Source organism: Macrobrachium nipponense, chromosome 15, assembly GCF_015104395.2.
Source record: "Macrobrachium nipponense isolate FS-2020 chromosome 15, ASM1510439v2, whole genome shotgun sequence".
Taxonomy (NCBI): domain Eukaryota; kingdom Metazoa; phylum Arthropoda; class Malacostraca; order Decapoda; family Palaemonidae; genus Macrobrachium; species Macrobrachium nipponense.
The window spans coordinates 45,899,279-45,916,778 of record NC_087208.1 but is presented as its reverse complement, the minus strand read 5'-3'; the positions used below and the strand labels follow the sequence as shown (position 1 = coordinate 45,916,778).

Genomic DNA, 17,500 nt, shown 5'->3' with positions numbered 1-17,500 from the left:
TCACGTTTTATATACTTCGTGATCAAGTTATTCATATATATATATATATATATATATATATATATATATATATATATATATATATATATAAACAACTGAATTCCTGCAAGGTCTTTTGACTGAACGTCCTTTACTTAGCAGATAAACTGACTTACATGAGAAACTGAGAGTACAGGAAGGGTCGTATAAGTGACAGATATTGATTATAAGGAGATTTGTACCTAGAAGCCAACACACCTAGAGAGTGAGTAACCTTTCCAAATAAGCATAAATATGGGTACAATTTAAGAACAAAAAGATTAAGTCCAACTGCTCAGACACAGGGACAAGGCAATTAAAACAATATACAGTATAACAGGATGGCAGCTGACCACAATTCGGATCTTTGGTAAACTCAAACTTATTCACAAAACATGTTATACATACATATACAAAGAAAATATCTCTAAGGCAACTAATTTGTATTTCAGTCTGTAATTATATCTTTGAGATCATTCTTAAACATGTTACAAATACAAGGGTCTAAATGAAACAGGCCACGACTAATATCAAAATTAACAATGTAAAGTAATTGTATTACGACAGATTCTAAAAAGATTATTTTGTGATAAGAAATCTTTAGATCTTGCAATTACTGAACTTCCCATCCAATTTATCCGGTGATTGTTTTCACTTAAACTTTTTGTGAGCTTTATTGTAGCAAATAGCCCACAAAAAGTTTTATAGTGTAAGTAACACGGAGAAAGAAAATTCTAAGAACATTCACAGATTGCCTTATTTTAACGGATTTGAAACCATTAAATCATTGTTAAAAGCCTTTAAAGGTCAACCTTTTTTTTTCCTATAATAACACACTAAAAGGAATGCTAATAAAAAATGGCCCCAGAGAAAGCAACAACATAATATATAAAATTCCATGTATGGACTGCCCCTCCTTTTATCTCGGACAGTCGAGCAAGGCTTAGAAGTAAAATTAAAACAGCATAAATATTCTGTCAAAACTGGCAAACATCTAATGAAATATTCATTCAATTAAGTGAAATCCACCACATGATAAATTGGATTGGTGTTCAGTAATTGCAAGAACAAAGAGTCCTTATCACGAAATCTTTTAGAATTTGCCATAATACTACTTACTTCCATTGTAATTTTAATATTAGTCGTGGCCTGTTCCATTTAGACTCTTGCATTTGTAACATGTTTAAGAAGGACCTCAAAGATGTAATTACAGACTTAAATACAAATTAGTTGTCTTAGAGATATTCTCTTTGATATGTATGTTAATAGTTTTTGTGAATAAGTTTTTTGTTTACCAAAGATCTGAATGCGGTCAGCTGCCTCCCTGTATAATCCTTTATTATCTTGTCTCTGTGTCTGAGTGGTTGGACTTAATCTTTTTGTTCTTAAATTGTACCCATGTTTATGCTTGTTTGGAAAGGTTACTCACTATCCAGGTGTATTGGATTCTAGGTACTAATCTTCTTATATCCCTAGCTGTCACTTATACGACCTTTCTGTACTCTCAATTTCTCATGTAAGTCAGTTTGTCTGCTAAGTAAATGACGTTGAGTCGAAAAATATTGCAGAAACTCCGTTGTTTATCTTTACTTCGTGGCATGTACCTTATTTATGGTTTTATCACGTTCCAGACTTTCGTGATTCTGTTATACATTTATATAAAGAGAGAGAGAGAGAGAGAGAGAGTACTTAATGTGAAAAATAGAAAAACGAAAAGATACTGAATAATGCATAAATAACTTAAGATGAGGTAAGAATCATTGTAAGACAAAGAAAGGCAATATATATATATATATATATATATATATATATATATATATATTATATATGTGTGTGTGTGTGTGTGTGTGTGTGTGTGTGTGTGTGTGTGTATGTGTGTGTGTGTGTGTGTGACTAATATTTACACCAAATTCAAACACCAGTTGAATGTAGTACTGGCAACTGAGTGGGTTTTTTTGTCTGGTGTCACGTCATTTTAAACGAAAGACCTTGATATTATTGATAAGGACATCAAGTGAAGTACAAGCAGAGAATATAATCGAAACATTTTTAAGAAGAAGAATTGCAATTCAGTTTTTAGACGAGTCAGAGTAACTATGTCTAAGTCTAGATTATAACCTGAACAATAATAGTGTTGACTCTTTACCCTGTCAAATGTATAATTTACATTACTAGTAACTTAAATTAACATTCAGAATAGCCATAGTTTTCGGTAAATGAGTCTAATGGCAAGAGAGGGCCTCCAGTAATTTCTTCATTGGTTTTATTCCATTCAAAATATTTTCCAAAATTATTCTTTCTCCTCACATTAATGGGTGATTTCAAATAATGTGTTCCGGATTTACTTATGATTTCAATTAAGGGTACCGAAAGTAACCTTAATCAGCAGTATTTTTTGATTGGTTATAGGCATATTCATCCATGTGCTGACACTTATTAATATTTAAAGGGAATTAAAAATATAGAGCTGGATTTTAAAGTAGGCTTTATTATGTTTTCATTCCATAGATAATACAATGCTACAAGAAAATAAATTCAATGAAAGGTACAGATATTTTAAGCTAGAAATCTGATGCAGGTTCACAATGAAATTCTTGAAACAGTACATCAATGATGCAGTTGACCTGGTGTATTTTTAAACAATTTCTCCTACAGGTAATGAAAATATATTTATGAAACTGTTTTTTCCAATGTCAATGAAGACTCACTCATATCCGCCTGTAGAAAAAAAGAGAAATATATTAAGACTGGATGAATAACAGGGAATTTGAATAAACTGGTTAAATACGAACTGGATAAGTAAATGAAAGTATGAATGAATAAATTCATAAGAACAGATACATTAGAACATTTCATTAACTGTCTACTGTTTCACAAATCTGTAATCACCAGGGCATTTTATAATTTGATAAAAACATAAAATTATGACTGGAATGTTTCATATATTTAGGAACTCTGAAGTTATTTAGGTTGTTTAACAATTAGAGGATAAAATGAATACAACTTATAAGATTATTCAGATAAAATCAGAACTGTATATCCCTTTTTCTGGTCTGTATTGAAGTCTCCAATATAGCCGAGGCTGTGACCATGGTAGTCAGAACGCCAAGTAGATATCCTACAGTGACTTCTTTAATTTCCAATATAGTAATGGGCAATAAGAGTACCCTCACAGTCAAATTGGTTTTATTTTCACTCAATTTCTCACTTTAGTCATTTGTTCACTTTAACGATTGCAAAAACCTTATTATTGTTACTTTCTCATTTCAATACCCATACGAGAAACAGATCATTGTAAAATTAGCATGCACAAATTCTCAACTTCAGATATTTCTAAACAGACTTAATATTGAATATATGATGAGAAACTTACATTCCCCACATCTTCCCTTGCAATACTCCCTTAGACTTGAATCTTCACATCTCTGCGCGATACCTAAGTGGCAGCCGTTGGAGTACGTCTTCCCATCACTGCCACAAACGGGGTTGTAGTCGGCTGTGCATGCTATGTTACCGCAAGCTGTAAAGTAAAAACTATTTAATAATAAGTCTTACTCCTACGCAGTATCAGTATTTCTAGTGTTCTTACTTAAATTATGGTAGATAGTAAAGCTAATATGACATTCTTGGATATTCATAGCAATGGTACATTATATATAAAAGTAAAATCATAGATATTATATTCACTCTCGACAGCTAAAGTTCCTTAACCAATCACAATCATGATAGACGATATTGGTCGGGTATATTTACCGTCATCTCTAAGAAAAACGATCATAACAATTATAGACTTTTAAACATTCTCATATGTATTATTGTTAAACACTGATAAGGAGTAGATAAAAATTCAATTATAAAATCCCTCCATTTCTGGAAACAAAAGGCTAAATTTTACCTGGATCACGCGTACGAATATCTTTGAACTGGGCCTGTGATGTACCGATGATAGCAAACAGAGTGACGAGAAGCCCAGCTGATAGTAATCCCATCTTCACCATTCTTGCGGTCTGAGCCCGTGGAGAAAAAATAAACACAGTTATAGTGTTAGCATGTACAAATAATTTCGAATTCGAAGTTTTCTTGCATATCAATTCTTAGTTTCTTACAAGTTTTATTAATCTTTAAACCTCGAACTTTAATTACACACACACACACACACACTCCCACACACACACATATATATATATATATATATATATATATATATATATATATATATATATATATATATATATATGTGTGTGTGTGTGTGTATGTGTGTGTGTATGTGTAAGTATATATATATATGTGTGTGTGTGTGTGTGTGTGTGTGTGTGCACTTAGATATACGAGTGTAGGTATATATATTCCCTCAAATACTAAGCTACAGATACCACTTAATGTGGAAATTATACTGTAAAAACACTTAATAAATAATGAAAATATATATATATGCATTTCTTTTAGGTGTAACATCAGCCCTTCAGTATTTGAGAAAACACACTAATATATGTGTGTGTATATATACGCGTGTCTCTATTCAAAAATGCAATAATTCGCGACTGAATTCCTGGGTGCTCGATAATATCCCCTCATACTTTAAAAAGAAAAATTTAAATAAATAAAGTCTGTTTTACCTGATCCGAGATGAATAGCAGAAGAACCGTAAAGGAACGCGTAGTGCTGCTAAATTGAGTGTCTCGACCTCACTGCGTGGTACGTTAGAATTATTGCCGTTTATATAGAAGGCGTTGGCGATGCATGAGTTTCCAGTTACCCAGTTTTTTCAGGAAAGAAAACATGCCTATCAGTCGCCGACCTCGCATTTAAAGCGTTGTATATTTTTGTATGGGCAAAAAACCAAGTCTGTTAATTCTAATAGGCTTTGCAATTCACAAACTAATGCCATAGATATATCTCGTCGTTATGAAATATATCTGAACTCGAGGGTGTTATAAAACTTGGTTATATAACTTGATTATAAAAAATTTAAAAAAAAATAGGAAAATTCCAGAAGCGGGCGTATCTTAGCTACAGATCCGGTAGTAGCTAGCTGAATTCTCTCTCTCTCTCTCTCTCTCTCTCTCTCTCTCTCTCTCTCTCCTTCTTCTTCTTCTTCTTCTTCTTCTTCTTCTTCTTCTTCTTCTTCTTCTTCTTCTTCTTCTTTTTCTTCTTCTCCTTCTGCTGAGTTAGCTGGCATTCTGTTCTAAGCAGGATCAAATGAAAGGTGAAAAAATATACACGCGAGAGCGTACACATACTTGCATGGGTATGTGTGTTTTTGTGTCTGAGTATGCTGATGTATGTTGATGTATGTGTGTACATCACTTCACGAAAGAAAAAAAATGAAAACCCTAATTGGAGTTAGTACTCTCTATACAACCCACTCCAGTAATATAAAACCATCTATGATATATTTTATTTACCTCTTTGACCCCGGAATATATTATAAACTAGAGCACATAAAAACATTGGTAAACGGAACTGGAAGGAATATTAACCATCTTGTTCGAAATATTCCTATTTTCTAAATTAACGCCAAGAATACCAGTTAGTGAAGAAAAAGGTCTTCACAAGTATTTCTATATTGTTAAGAAAATTGGATATGATTACGATTTGTAATCCAGAATGTTTCTGAAAATTTATGTTAATTAGAAATAGCATTGCTGAAAATATGTTGATATAATATAACCCATGTTGATGATGCACTTTTTTTTTTATTTTACTTTGGGTCAAACCTCTCACGGCATATTTATATCCCGTTTTTTTTTTATTTCATTACCTGGAAATGAAAAAGGGAGTTGCAGAATGTCACTTCAATGAACAGGTGAAAGAATACACATGAGAATGAATGTTTCTAAATGTAAGCACACTCTTCTGAATGAGTTAAGAAGCTGCCTCGGCATCTAGTTTTTCCAGGTTCCTTTTCATGGATCTTGGGATCGTGCTTAGTGTTCCTATGGTTATGGGTACAGATTCCACTGGCATATCCCATATCCTTCTTATTTCTATTTTCAGGTCTTGATACTTATCAATCTTTTCTCTCTTCATTCTTCTCTGTGTCCCATGGTATTGCGACATCAATGAGTGATACTTTCTTCTTGATTTTGTCAAACAACGGCAGGTCTGGTCTATTTGCACGTATCACCCTATCTGTTCTTATACCATAGTCCCAGAGGATCTTTGCCGGATCGTTTTCTATCATCCTTCAGGTTGTTTCTATCCACTTATACTGCAGGCGTGGTGTTCCTCCATACCCTTATTACTGAAGGCGTGGTGTTCTCATAGCCTCTACGGAGGGCTTTCGCTACTGAATCGTGCCTCTTTTTGTACTGCTTCTGCGCAAGTGCCGGACATTCGCTTTGCTATGTGGTTTATGGTTTCATTTTTCGTATTGCACTTCCTGCATATGGGTGAGATATTCTTCCCATCTATCGTTCTTCGGACATATCTTGTTCTTAGGGCCTGGTCTTGTGCCGCAGTTAGCATCCCTCTGTAGCCATTGCCATGTTTCATGGCTGGCCAGTTCTATAATCTGTCTCATGTACTGTCTGTGCACCGGTTTGTTGTGCCATTCCTCTGTTCTGTTATTATTATTATTATTATTATTTTTTTTTTTTTTTTTTTTTTTTTTTGCTCTATCACAGTCCTCCAATTCGACTGGGTGGTATTTATAGTGTGGGGTTCCGGGTTGCATCCTGCCTCCTTAGGAGTCCATCACTTTTCTTACTATGTGTGCCGTTTCTAGGATCACTCTTCTGCATGAGTCCTGGAGCTACTTCAGCCTCTAGTTTTTCTAGATTCCTTTTCAGGGATCTTGGATCGTGCCTAGTGCTCCTATGATTATGGGTACGATTTCCACTGGCATATCCATATCCTTCTTATTTCTATTTTCAGATCTTGATACTTATCCATTTTTTCCCTCTCTTTCTCTTCAACTCTGGTGTCCCATGGTATTGCGACATCATGAGTGATACTTTCTTCTTGATCTTTGTCAATCAACGTCACGTCTGTCTGTTTGCACGTATCACCCTATCCGTTCTGATACCATAGTCCCAGAGGATCTTTGCCTGATCGTTTTCTATCACTCCTTCAGGTTGGTGCTCGTACACTTATTACTGCAAGGTAGCCTGATGTTTCTTGCACAGGCTCCAGTGGAGGGCTTTTGCCACTGAATCATGCCTCTTTTTGTACTGGTTCTGTGCAAGTGCCGGGCATTCACTTGCTATGTGGTTTAGGTTTCATTTTTTCGTATTTGCACTTCCTACATATGGGAGAGATGTTTATTTCCGTCTATCGTACTTTGAACATATCTGGTTCTTAGGGCCTGATCTTGTGCCGCTGTTATCATTCCTTCAGTTTCCTTCTTGAGCTCTCCCCTTTGTAGCCATTGCCAATTGTCATCGCTGGCTAGTTCTTTAGTCTGTCTCATGTATTGTCCGTGCATTGGTTTGGTTGTGCCAGTCCTCTGTTCTTTCTGTCTTTCTCCTGTCTCTGTATATTTCTGGGTCTTCGTCTACTTTTATTAGTCCTCTTCCCATGCACTCTTTAGCCACTCGTTCTTCACTGTTTTCAGATATTGCCCCAGTGCTCTGTTTTCGATGTTGACCACAGTCCTCTATACTTAGTAGTCCTCTCCCTCCTTCCTTTCGTGTTATGTATAGTCTGTCCGTATTTGCTCTTGGGTGTATGCTTTGTGTATTGTCATTTGTTTCCTGGTTTTCTGATCAATGCTGCGGAGTTCTGCCTTCGTCCATTCCACTATTCCTGCGCTGTATCTGATTACTGGCACTGCCCATGTGTTTATGGCTTTTATCATATTTCCGGCGTTGAGTTTTGACTTGAGTATCGCCTTGAGTCTCTGCATATATTCTTTCCTGATCGTGTCCTTCATCTCTTGGTGTTTTATATCTCCTCCTTCCATTATTCCCAGGTATTTGTATCCTGTCTCATCTATGTGTTTGATGTTGCTCCCCATCTGGTAGCTTTATCCCTTCAGTTCTCGTTACTTTGCCTTTTGTATGTTGACTAAGGCGCATTTCTCTATTCCAAACTCCTATTATTATTATTATTATCATTATTATTATTATTATTATTATTATTATTATTATTATTATTATTATTATTATTATTATTATTATTATTATTATTATTATTACTGTGATCTTCATTAATACTTATCAATTTCATGTCATAATCCTCATGTAAAATGTTAGTTATACATGAAATAGGTTAATGTGTATTTTTTTGTGAAGTGAAATATTATACCTATATTTTATACATTATGACAACTATCATTTATCTAGTCTAGGTTCAGTTTCTCCCTTTTATATGATGTAGTCTTCGGATCTTCTTTTCCGTCTGTTCATATATATATGCCTTACGAAATAAACACCAAATCAATATTCAGAAGGAAGGAGAAATAATAAATTAGTGTTTGGATTTACGTTTTAATAATTATCTTTTTAACAATCACAACATTTCAAAATGTGGTCAATTTCAGGATTCACGAAATCCTCTTGGGCTTTTCAAAACAAAAATCTTCTTTGTTGACGATACCGTTGCCGACCTGTTCGCCACTTATCAGTAACCTACAGATAGATAAATGAAAGATGATGATCAAATTATTAAAAACGAAGAAATGAATGGTTAATCAAGTCCCTAAATAGAAAATTGAACAAATTAGGAAATATTTCATTTTAACTGATTAAATTTTCATGTCAGTATCAATAATTTCACCTTCATCAATCTCTCTCTCTCTCTCTCTCTCTCTCTCTCTCTCTCTCTCTCTCTCTCTCTCTCTCTGCAATTTTTCACAAACTTTTATCGAGGAAGGAGAGAACTGTTCTAACAAGAAGGAAGGTAGCAGTGACCACATCCCTTACATTCCTAACGAGGGAACACTGAATTTGTATTTAGAATTGATGTGCATCTGTTCTCCAAAACAGTCGATTATATACCTGATAGAGAGGCTACTGCTGTAGGTCACGAACAGGATGAAGAAGGGCGTAGCGGTAACGACTTCATCCGTACAAACCTGCAGAAAATGGGAAAAATTAAAACAAATGAAGAACGGGTCTCGGGATACGAGGAAAAGACATAAAATATACGTGGGTTGTAAATACTGAATTTGAGTGGTACCTACGCCTCCCCTTATGAATTGGGAAAATGAGAGAGTAGTCCAGAGATGATAGTTACTATTCGTTACTATTGACATGAGTGGGCATCTCTCGTCTTCAGACCCTGATGTACAAAAACTACCTCTTTTAATCCTTACGTAAAATTGGTGTTAATTTTTTTTATCTTTAAGTTGATGATTCGGCGAGGTCAAAAACGTCATCTGATAAGGGTTATAAGTTCTGAAGCAGCTTCGCTAGAGGTGAGGAAGGAATAGAGTGATTGATCTGTACATTTGACATTGCTGCTTATAAAAAGTCAAGTTAAGACCGACGTGAAGACCACTCCTCAATTTTTCAAAGGAATGCAAGAAACTCATCTGTCCCATAGATGCTGATATTTGGCAAAGTGAGGAAAGCACACTAATTCGAGGAGGTGAAAGCGCTGAATGGTCTAGATTAGTTCCCCTTTAAGACAGAAAAAAACGACAGAGCTTTTGGCCCTTGAAAGAAAGAACAAGAACAAGACAAAAATTCCAGAGCTTGTCAAGTGCAACATGTCATAAACTTAGTCTACGGGGACAACGGCCATTTTTAATTGCTCATCTTCTCTCTCTCTCTCTCTCTCTCTCTCTCTCTCTCTCTCTCTCAACACTGGCCTGTACGTAAAAAGAAGACATCTCAAAATAAAACCAAAAATTAAGAAAGAAAGACTTACATTCCTCACACCTTCCTTTGCATTGTATCCTCAAGCGAGGATTACGACATCTCCCGATTTCGAAGTGGCAGCGATTAGAGTAGTTCCTTCCGTCGCTGCCGCAGATGGGATCCAATTCGAAGGTACAGGCTCGGTCGCAGTCTGGGAGACAAATTAACAAATTAACATTGCTGCTGCCGTTGCTGTTGTTATGGTTGCGCTGTGAAACTCGTTATTGTAGCAAATTTAGACATACTTCTCAAGCATCTTTTGCTGACCAATGAATGATCAGCCCTATACAAAACTGAAGTAAAAATAAGAAACTACCAAGTTCTTTGTTCATTACTGAACCTCCTTAAAATGTTAAACTTTGACTCACTTGGACGGAATGAACTGGCCACTGACGTCCCGATGATGACCAGCAAAACGACGCAGAAAATAGTCGTTGGTAACCCTTTCTTGATCATCATGGCTGTTGATGTCTGTCAAGAGAACTAAATGAGGATTAGGGATTTGTCGTGATAATCTTATCTTAAGTGTAATTCTACTTCCATTTTGTTTCTCGTTTGCCTTTATTTTCCACTTACTTGACAGTTTGAAATGTCAGTGGGATACTGTTAAAACACCTCAAAGGAATCTAATATACATTCAGTCAAGTCAGCCTTAGACTGCCTCAAATATTTCTGCCAAATTCTTTGATTCGAAACCAAATGAAGGTTTCGAAAATCAATATACTCGCCTAGATTTAACTTTTATTCCCAAAACATGAATCGGATTTTTAAATAGCGACATAAATTTCTGAGGATGAAACCTGTACTTCTAGTATCTAATGGTCAAATAGCTGACATTTACCATAATTCTGTGTTACTACTTATATAAAAATTGAAGTGCTAATCCCATTTATACGGTATTTTTCCGTGACATATATAAATCAAACTTTTCTGCACATCCTAATGGTTCAACAGAACGAGAAAACAGGATGTCTTGCCATACCCGAGCTAATATTTCCAGCTGAAAATCAGAAGTAACTTCGTCCTCGACAAAGTGTGCGATCAAACTGTACAATGACCATGTGGACTGGCTCTTTATATACTGGTCAATCCGTCATGAGTTGCCAAGTATCAAAAGGTGTCTGTAAACCCACTTGATAAATAAAGAATACATCACGAAATACAAAAAGTGAAAAATTCCATTGTTGTGACATCACTTGATTTATTTATAATTTTATATGATTATAGATGTATTAAGTCAAAATGGACTTTAATGCGCTTCGAAAGAGAACTAAAGACCTTTCTGACAACTATATACCCCAAAAAAATAGTAGGAAAATGCATGGAACCAAAATACAGTGCACTGGTTATTACCAGTTACGTTGCATCTCTCTCTCTCTCTCTCTCTCTCTCTCGGTTTGGGTGGTAGCAAGAAAAATTAATACCCCTACATATATAGATGTATGTATGTATGTATACATTAGTTATATGTGTGCACATATATAAATGTCTGTGTATGTACATATTAAATACACACACGCACGCACACACAAACACAAACACACACACACTATATATATATATATAGATATATATATATATATATATATATATATATATATATATATATGATGAACATACAATATCGATCGTATATTAATAAACTTACATGAGTATCACTGTCTATATCCTTCAATAAAAAAAGAACAATATTTCAGCATGGAATCACTACACATTTAACATATTTTTGTGATAATATTTTTTTGACAATTTTAAAGAGAGATAATAAATCATTTAACACCCTCAAGCCAGTTTTTCTCTGTTTTTTTCTCTACTTATTTATCAAGTCATTTTCTTTAATTCACGTTTTTGTGGCCTTGGCTTCCTGGAATTTCCCTTGAGGCGTTTTTTTCTTCTTTCTCTTTCAATATTCCTTGAGACGTTGCGTCAGTAATCAGCTTGTGTTTGGAGAAGGATGAATATAATTTGTTTTTAGGATGCAGACATTATGTTATATATATATATATATATATATATATATATATATATATATATATATATATATATATATATATATATATATATATAAGTATGGAGACAGGAGCAATCACTCAGGGATAGACATATTGGAGTAGGGAGACGCGTTCTGTCTTTCATCCATTTATTAGCGCCGACGTTTCGTATCAGCTTGATACATTTTCCAGGCTGAAACGATTACACCATCAATTGCGTATAAGTAAAAAGATACACACAATGTTTACCAACACCAAAATTAAAAACCTTTTAATAAATTAAGAATAAAAAGAGTAAAAACAGAAACACAGAATAACAGTGAAAGGGCTAGGGGCGAATACAGAGAAACAAATTAGTTAAATAATAATAATAATGAAAAATATATAATAATAATAATAATAATAATATATTAATAATAATAATAATAATAGAACGAACAAGACGCCTACCCACAGCGGTAGCGGAAGGAGAACTGACACGAAAAATTGTTATGGAAGGGAGTGTAAACAAAACAACAGGTAATTAGGCTGCTAAAAAGTCCGAATTTCCTCTCATCAAGGAATTAGCCATAGAACGGGTTGTCGACTATCAAATCCAGAACAATCTAACATAAGAAATCACAGTAAAAGTTGCAAACACACATAGATGCCAGTCTTTTAATTTTAATTATAGGAAGAACCCGACATATAGACGAACTAACCACCCTTGAATCAATAATAATTAAGCTAACTGTACCTTCTCTTAACCACCAATCGTCTTCCACCCAACTGTTTATTGCCTAATTACCTGTTGTTTTGTTTACACTTCCCTTCCATAACAATTTTTTCGTGTCAGTTCTCTTCCGCTACCGCTGTGGGTAGGCGTCTTTGTTCGTTCTATTATTATTATTATTATTAATATTATTATTATTATTATTATTATTATATATTTTTCTATTATTATTATTATTTAACTAACTTTGTTTCTCTGTATTCGCCCCTAGCCCTTTCACTGTTATTCTGTGTTTCTGTTTTTACTCTTTTTATTCTTAATTTATTAAAAAAGGTTTTTAATTTTGGTGTTGGTAAACATTGTGTGTATCTTTTACTTATACGCATTGATGTGTAATCGTTTCAGCCTGGAAAATGTATCAAAGCTGATACGAAACGTCGGCGCTATAAATGGATGAAAGACAGAACGCGTCTCCCTACTCCAATATGTATATATATATATATATATATATATATATATATATATATATATATATATATATATATATATATATCTTCTTTACAGTAAAAAAAAAGAAAAAAAAATCTCACCGTTATTACACCAAAATAAAACACAAAACGGATTCAAGTTTCGTGGGTTTTTTTTTTACTAGTTGTGGAAAACTTTCAAAATTTCGACATCAGACAATTTCTCTGTAATTAAAATGAACAATATTCACAACTTATGGAAGGACTTTTACGGTTCTATTCAGTTTTTATTTCCATTGATAATTTTTTAAATGCGAAGAGAATATTATTATTATTGTTATTATTATTATTATTATTTTTTTTTTTTTTTTTTTTTTTTTTTTTTGTTCTATCAGTCCTCCAATTCGACTGGGTGGTATTTATAGTGTGGGGTTCCGGGTTGCATCCTGCCTCCTTAGGAGTCCATCACTCTTTTCTTACTATGTGTGCCGTTTCTAGATCACACTCTTCTGCATGAGTCCTGAGCTACTTCAGCTTCTAGTTTTTTTTCTAGATTCCTTTTCAGGGATCTTGGGATCGTGCCTAGTGCTCCTATGATTATGGGTACGATTTCCACTGGCATATCCCATATCCTTCTTATTTCTATTTTCAGATCTTGATACTTATCCAATTTTTTTCCCTCTCTTTCTCTTCAACTCTGGTGTCCCATGGTATTGCGACTCAATGAGTGATACTTTCTTCTTGACTTTGTCAATCAACGTCACGTCTGGTCTGTTTGCACGTATCACCCTATCCGTTCTGATACCATAGTCCCAGAGGATCTTTGCCTGATCGTTTTCTATCACTCCTTCAGGTTGGTGCTCGTACCACTTATTACTGCAAGGTAGCTGATGTTTCTTGCACAGGCTCCAGTGGAGGCTTTTGCTACTGAATCATGCCTCTTTTTGTACTGGTTCTGTGCAAGTGCCGGGCATTCACTTGCTATGGTTTATGGTTTAACTTTTCGTATTGCACTTCCTACATATGGGAGAGATGTTATTTCCGTCTATCGTACTTTGAACATATCTGGTTCTTAGGGCCTGATCTTGTGCCGCTGTTATCATTCCTTCAGTTTCCTTCTTTAGCTCTCCCCTCTGTAGCCATTGCCAATTGTCATCGCTAGCTAGTTCTTTAGTCTGTCTCATGTATTGTCCGTGCATTGGTTTGTTGTGCCAGTCCTCTGTTCTTTCTGTCTTTCTCCTGTCTCTGTATATTTCTGGGTCTTCGTCTACTTTTATTAGTCCTTCTTCCAATGCACTCTTTAGCCACTCGTCTTCACTGGTTTTCAGATATTGCCCCAGTGCTCTGTTTTTCGATGTTGACGCAGTCCTCTATACTTAGTAGTCCTCTCCCTCCTTCCTTTCGTGTTATGTATAGTCTGTCCGTATTTGCTCTTGGTGTAGTGCTTTTGTGTATTGTCATAGGTTTCCTGGTTTTCTGATCTATGCTGCGGAGTTCTGCCTTCGTCCATTCCACTATTCCCTGCGCTGTATCTGATTACTGGCACTGCCCATGTGTTTTTTTATGGCTTTTATCATATTTCCGGCGTTTGAGTTTTGACATGATATCGCCTTGAGTCTCTGCATATATTCTTTCCTGATCGTGTCCTTCATCTCTTGGTGTTTTATATCCCCTCCTTCCATTATTTCCCAGGTATTTGTATCCTGTCTCATCTATGTGTTTGATGTTGCTCCCATCTGGTAGCTTTAATCCCTTCCGTTCTCGTTACTTTGCCTTTTTTGTATGTTTGACTAAGGCGCATTTTTTTCTATTCCAAACTCCATCCTGATGTCCCCAGATACATCCTTACAGTCTGGATTAGGGTATCTATTTCCTTGATGCTCTTACCATACAGCTTGATGTCGTCCATGAACATCATTATTATTATTATTATTATTATTATTATTATTATTATTATTATTATTATTATTATTATTGGGGTATACTGTACATTAGCATATTATTTTTCTGTCATAATCTAATTGTTATTACTATTATCATTATGATTATTTTTTTTTTTTTTTGCTCTATCACAGTCCTCCAATTCGACTGGAGGTATTTATAGTGTGGGGTTCCGGGTTGCATGTATTTGCATGTATCACCCTATCTGTTCTGATACCATAGTCCCTGGGGATCTTTGCCTGATCGTTTTCTATCACTCACTCAGGTTGGTGCTCGTACCACTTATTACTGCAAGGTAGCTGATGTTATTATTATTATTATTATTATTATTATTATTATTATTATTATTATTATTATTATTTTGTCTATCACAGTCACCCTAATCGACTGGGTGGTGTCCATAGTGTGGGCTTCCGGGTTGCATCATGCCTCCTTGGGAGTCCATCACTTTTCCCACTATGTGCGCTGTTTCTAGGAGCACAGTCTTTTGCATGAGTCATGGAGGTGCTTCTGCATCCAGTTTTTCAGGTTCCTTTTCAGAGATCATGGGATCGTGCTTAGTGTTCCTATAGTTATGGGTACAAATTCCACTGGCATATCCCATATCTTTCTTATTTCTATTTTCAGGTCTTGATACTTATCGATCTTTTCTCTCTCTCTTCTTCTACTCTGGTGTCCCATGGTATTGCGACATCAATGAGTGACACTTTCCTCTTGATTTTGTTAATCGACGTCACCTAGTGTACTGGCACGTATCGCCATATCTGTTCTGATACCACAGTTCCGGAGGATTTTTGCTTGGTTGTTTTCTATCACCCCTTCAGGCTGGTGTTCGTAACACTTATTACTGCAAGGTAGCTGGTGTTTCTTGCACAGGCTCCAGTGGAGGACATTTGCTACTGAATCGTGCCTCTTTTTGTACTGGTTCTGTGCAAGTGTCGGACACTCGCTTGCTATGAAGTTTATGGTCTCATTTTTCATATTACACTTCCTGCATATGGGTGAGATATTATTCCCATCTATCGTTCTTTGGACATATCTGGTTCTTAGGGCCTGGTCTTGTGCTGCAGTTAGCAGCCTTCTGTAGCCATTGCCATGTTTCATCGCTGGCCAGTTCTTTAGTCTGTCTCATGTACTGTCCGTGCACTGGTTTGGTGTGCCGTTCCTCTGTACTGTTATTATTATTATTATTATTATTATTATTATTATTATTACTGTGATCTTCATTAATACTTATAAATTTAATGTCATAATCCTCATGTAAAATGTTAGTTGTACATGAAATAGTTTAATGTGTATTTTTTGTGTAGTGAAAAATTATACCTTTATTATATACATTATGACAACCATTATTTTTTATTTAAAGTTCAGCTTCTAACCTTTGATATGATGTAGTCTTCGGACCTACTTTTCCGTCTGTTCATCTATATGCCTTACGAAATAAACACCAAATCAATATGCAGAAGGATCGAGAAATAAGAGGATAGTTTGATTCAGTTTAATTAAGTGTTTTTTTCTCCTTTTTCTTGACATTTCAAAATATGGCCAGTTTTTAAGGTTCACGAAATCGACCTGGGCTGTTCAAACAAAAAGCTTCTTTGTTGGCGATACTGTTGCCGACCTATTCGCTACTTATCAGTAACCTATAGATAGATAAATGAAAGATAATGATTAGATTACTAAAAACGAAGAAATGAATGGGGAATTAAGTCCCTAAATAGATAATTGAACAAATTAGGAAATAATTTATCTTAACTGATTAAGTTTTCAAGTCAATATCTATAACTTCGCCTTCATCAATTAGTGGCTACTTCGTCACTTCCTTATATTGTCTGAATTTATTAAAATAAAAATACGTGAACATATCTCTCATAAACCACCACATCTTGGCAGATAATCAACCATTTCTCGTTTAATTCTAGCGATGAAAAGAATAGAAAAAATAATAAAGACAGACTGTTCATGTTGACGTAATATCCTAGAGATTTCCTCTCTCTCGCCTCTCTCTCTCTCTCTCTCTCTCTCTCTCTCTCTCTCTCTCTCTCTCTCTCTCTCTCTGTGTTGTGTGTGTGTGTGTGTGTGTATGTGTGCAATTTTTCACAAACTTGTATCGAGGAAGGGGAGAACTGTTCTAACAAGAAGGAAGGTAGCAGTGGCCACATCCCTTACATTACTAACGAGGGAGCACTGAAATTATAATTAGAAATTGGTGCTCATCTGTTCTCCAAAACATTCGATTATATACCTGATAGAGAGGCTACTGCTGTAGGTCACGAACAGGATGAAGAAGGGCGTAGCGGTAACGACTTCATCCGTACAAACCTGCAGAAAATGGGAAAAATTAAAACAAATGAAGAACGGGTCTCGGGATACGAGGAAAAGACAGGAAATATACGTGGGTTGTAAATACTGAATTTGAGTGGTACCTACGCCTCCCCCTATGAATTTAGAAAATGAGAGAGTAGTCCAGAGATGATAGTTACTATTCGTTACTATTTACATGAGTGGGCATCTCTCGTCTTCAGACCCTTATGTACAATATACTACCTCTTAATTCTTACGTAAACT

At 35.2% G+C, this 17,500-nt stretch overlaps 3 protein-coding genes and 1 long non-coding RNA gene across 5 annotated transcripts in view; 1 reads left to right on the top strand and 3 right to left on the bottom strand.

The window, feature by feature from the left end:
• LOC135194895 (trypsin inhibitor ClTI-1-like) overlaps nucleotides 1–4,774 on the bottom strand; it is a 60,759-nt gene extending 55,985 nt beyond the window's left edge. Inside the window, exons 1-4 of one of the 2 annotated variants that reach the window (XM_064221098.1) lie at nucleotides 4,635–4,774; nucleotides 3,914–4,025; nucleotides 3,392–3,538; nucleotides 2,487–2,736 (exon numbers count right to left, since the gene is read on the bottom strand). In XM_064221098.1, the coding sequence (XP_064077168.1) occupies nucleotides 2,723–2,736; nucleotides 3,392–3,538; nucleotides 3,914–4,016 (264 nt within the window). In that variant the 5' untranslated portion in view covers nucleotides 4,017–4,025; nucleotides 4,635–4,774 and the 3' untranslated portion in view covers nucleotides 2,487–2,722. Of the gene's footprint in view, nucleotides 1–2,486; nucleotides 2,737–3,391; nucleotides 3,539–3,913; nucleotides 4,026–4,634 lie in introns of those variants that run through there. The other variant, XM_064221100.1, reaches the window with a different exon arrangement.
• Nucleotides 1–17,500, top strand: part of LOC135194905 (turripeptide Gsg9.2-like) — a 78,040-nt gene that overhangs the window by 8,417 nt on the left and 52,123 nt on the right. The gene's annotated exons all lie outside the window — the stretch shown is intronic.
• On the bottom strand, nucleotides 8,434–10,875 carry LOC135194901 (PI-actitoxin-Avd5a-like). The gene is made up of 5 exons (XM_064221110.1): nucleotides 10,804–10,875; nucleotides 10,190–10,292; nucleotides 9,832–9,972; nucleotides 8,958–9,034; nucleotides 8,434–8,588 (listed from the first exon to the last, which is right to left on the bottom strand). The coding sequence occupies exons 2-4, from the start codon at nucleotides 10,278–10,280 to the stop codon at nucleotides 9,021–9,023; spliced, it is 246 nt and encodes an 81-aa protein (XP_064077180.1). The 5' UTR covers nucleotides 10,281–10,292; nucleotides 10,804–10,875; the 3' UTR covers nucleotides 8,434–8,588; nucleotides 8,958–9,020.
• LOC135194909 (uncharacterized) overlaps nucleotides 17,129–17,500 on the bottom strand; it is a 41,325-nt gene continuing 40,953 nt past the window's right edge. The window contains exon 4 of the long non-coding RNA XR_010310024.1: nucleotides 17,129–17,254. This is a non-coding gene — a long non-coding RNA (uncharacterized LOC135194909). The remainder of the gene's footprint in view (nucleotides 17,255–17,500) is intronic.

Bases quoted from the DNA above. Each gene is read 5' to 3' on its own strand.
- LOC135194901 (XM_064221110.1), bottom strand. From the start codon at position 10,280: ATGATGATCAAGAAAGGGTTACCAACGACTATTTTCTGCGTCGTTTTG. The intron at 9,973-10,189 runs GTGAGTCAAAGT...TTTGTCTCCCAG, and splicing joins GGCCAGTTCATTCCGTCCAA to ACTGCGACCGAGCCTGTACC.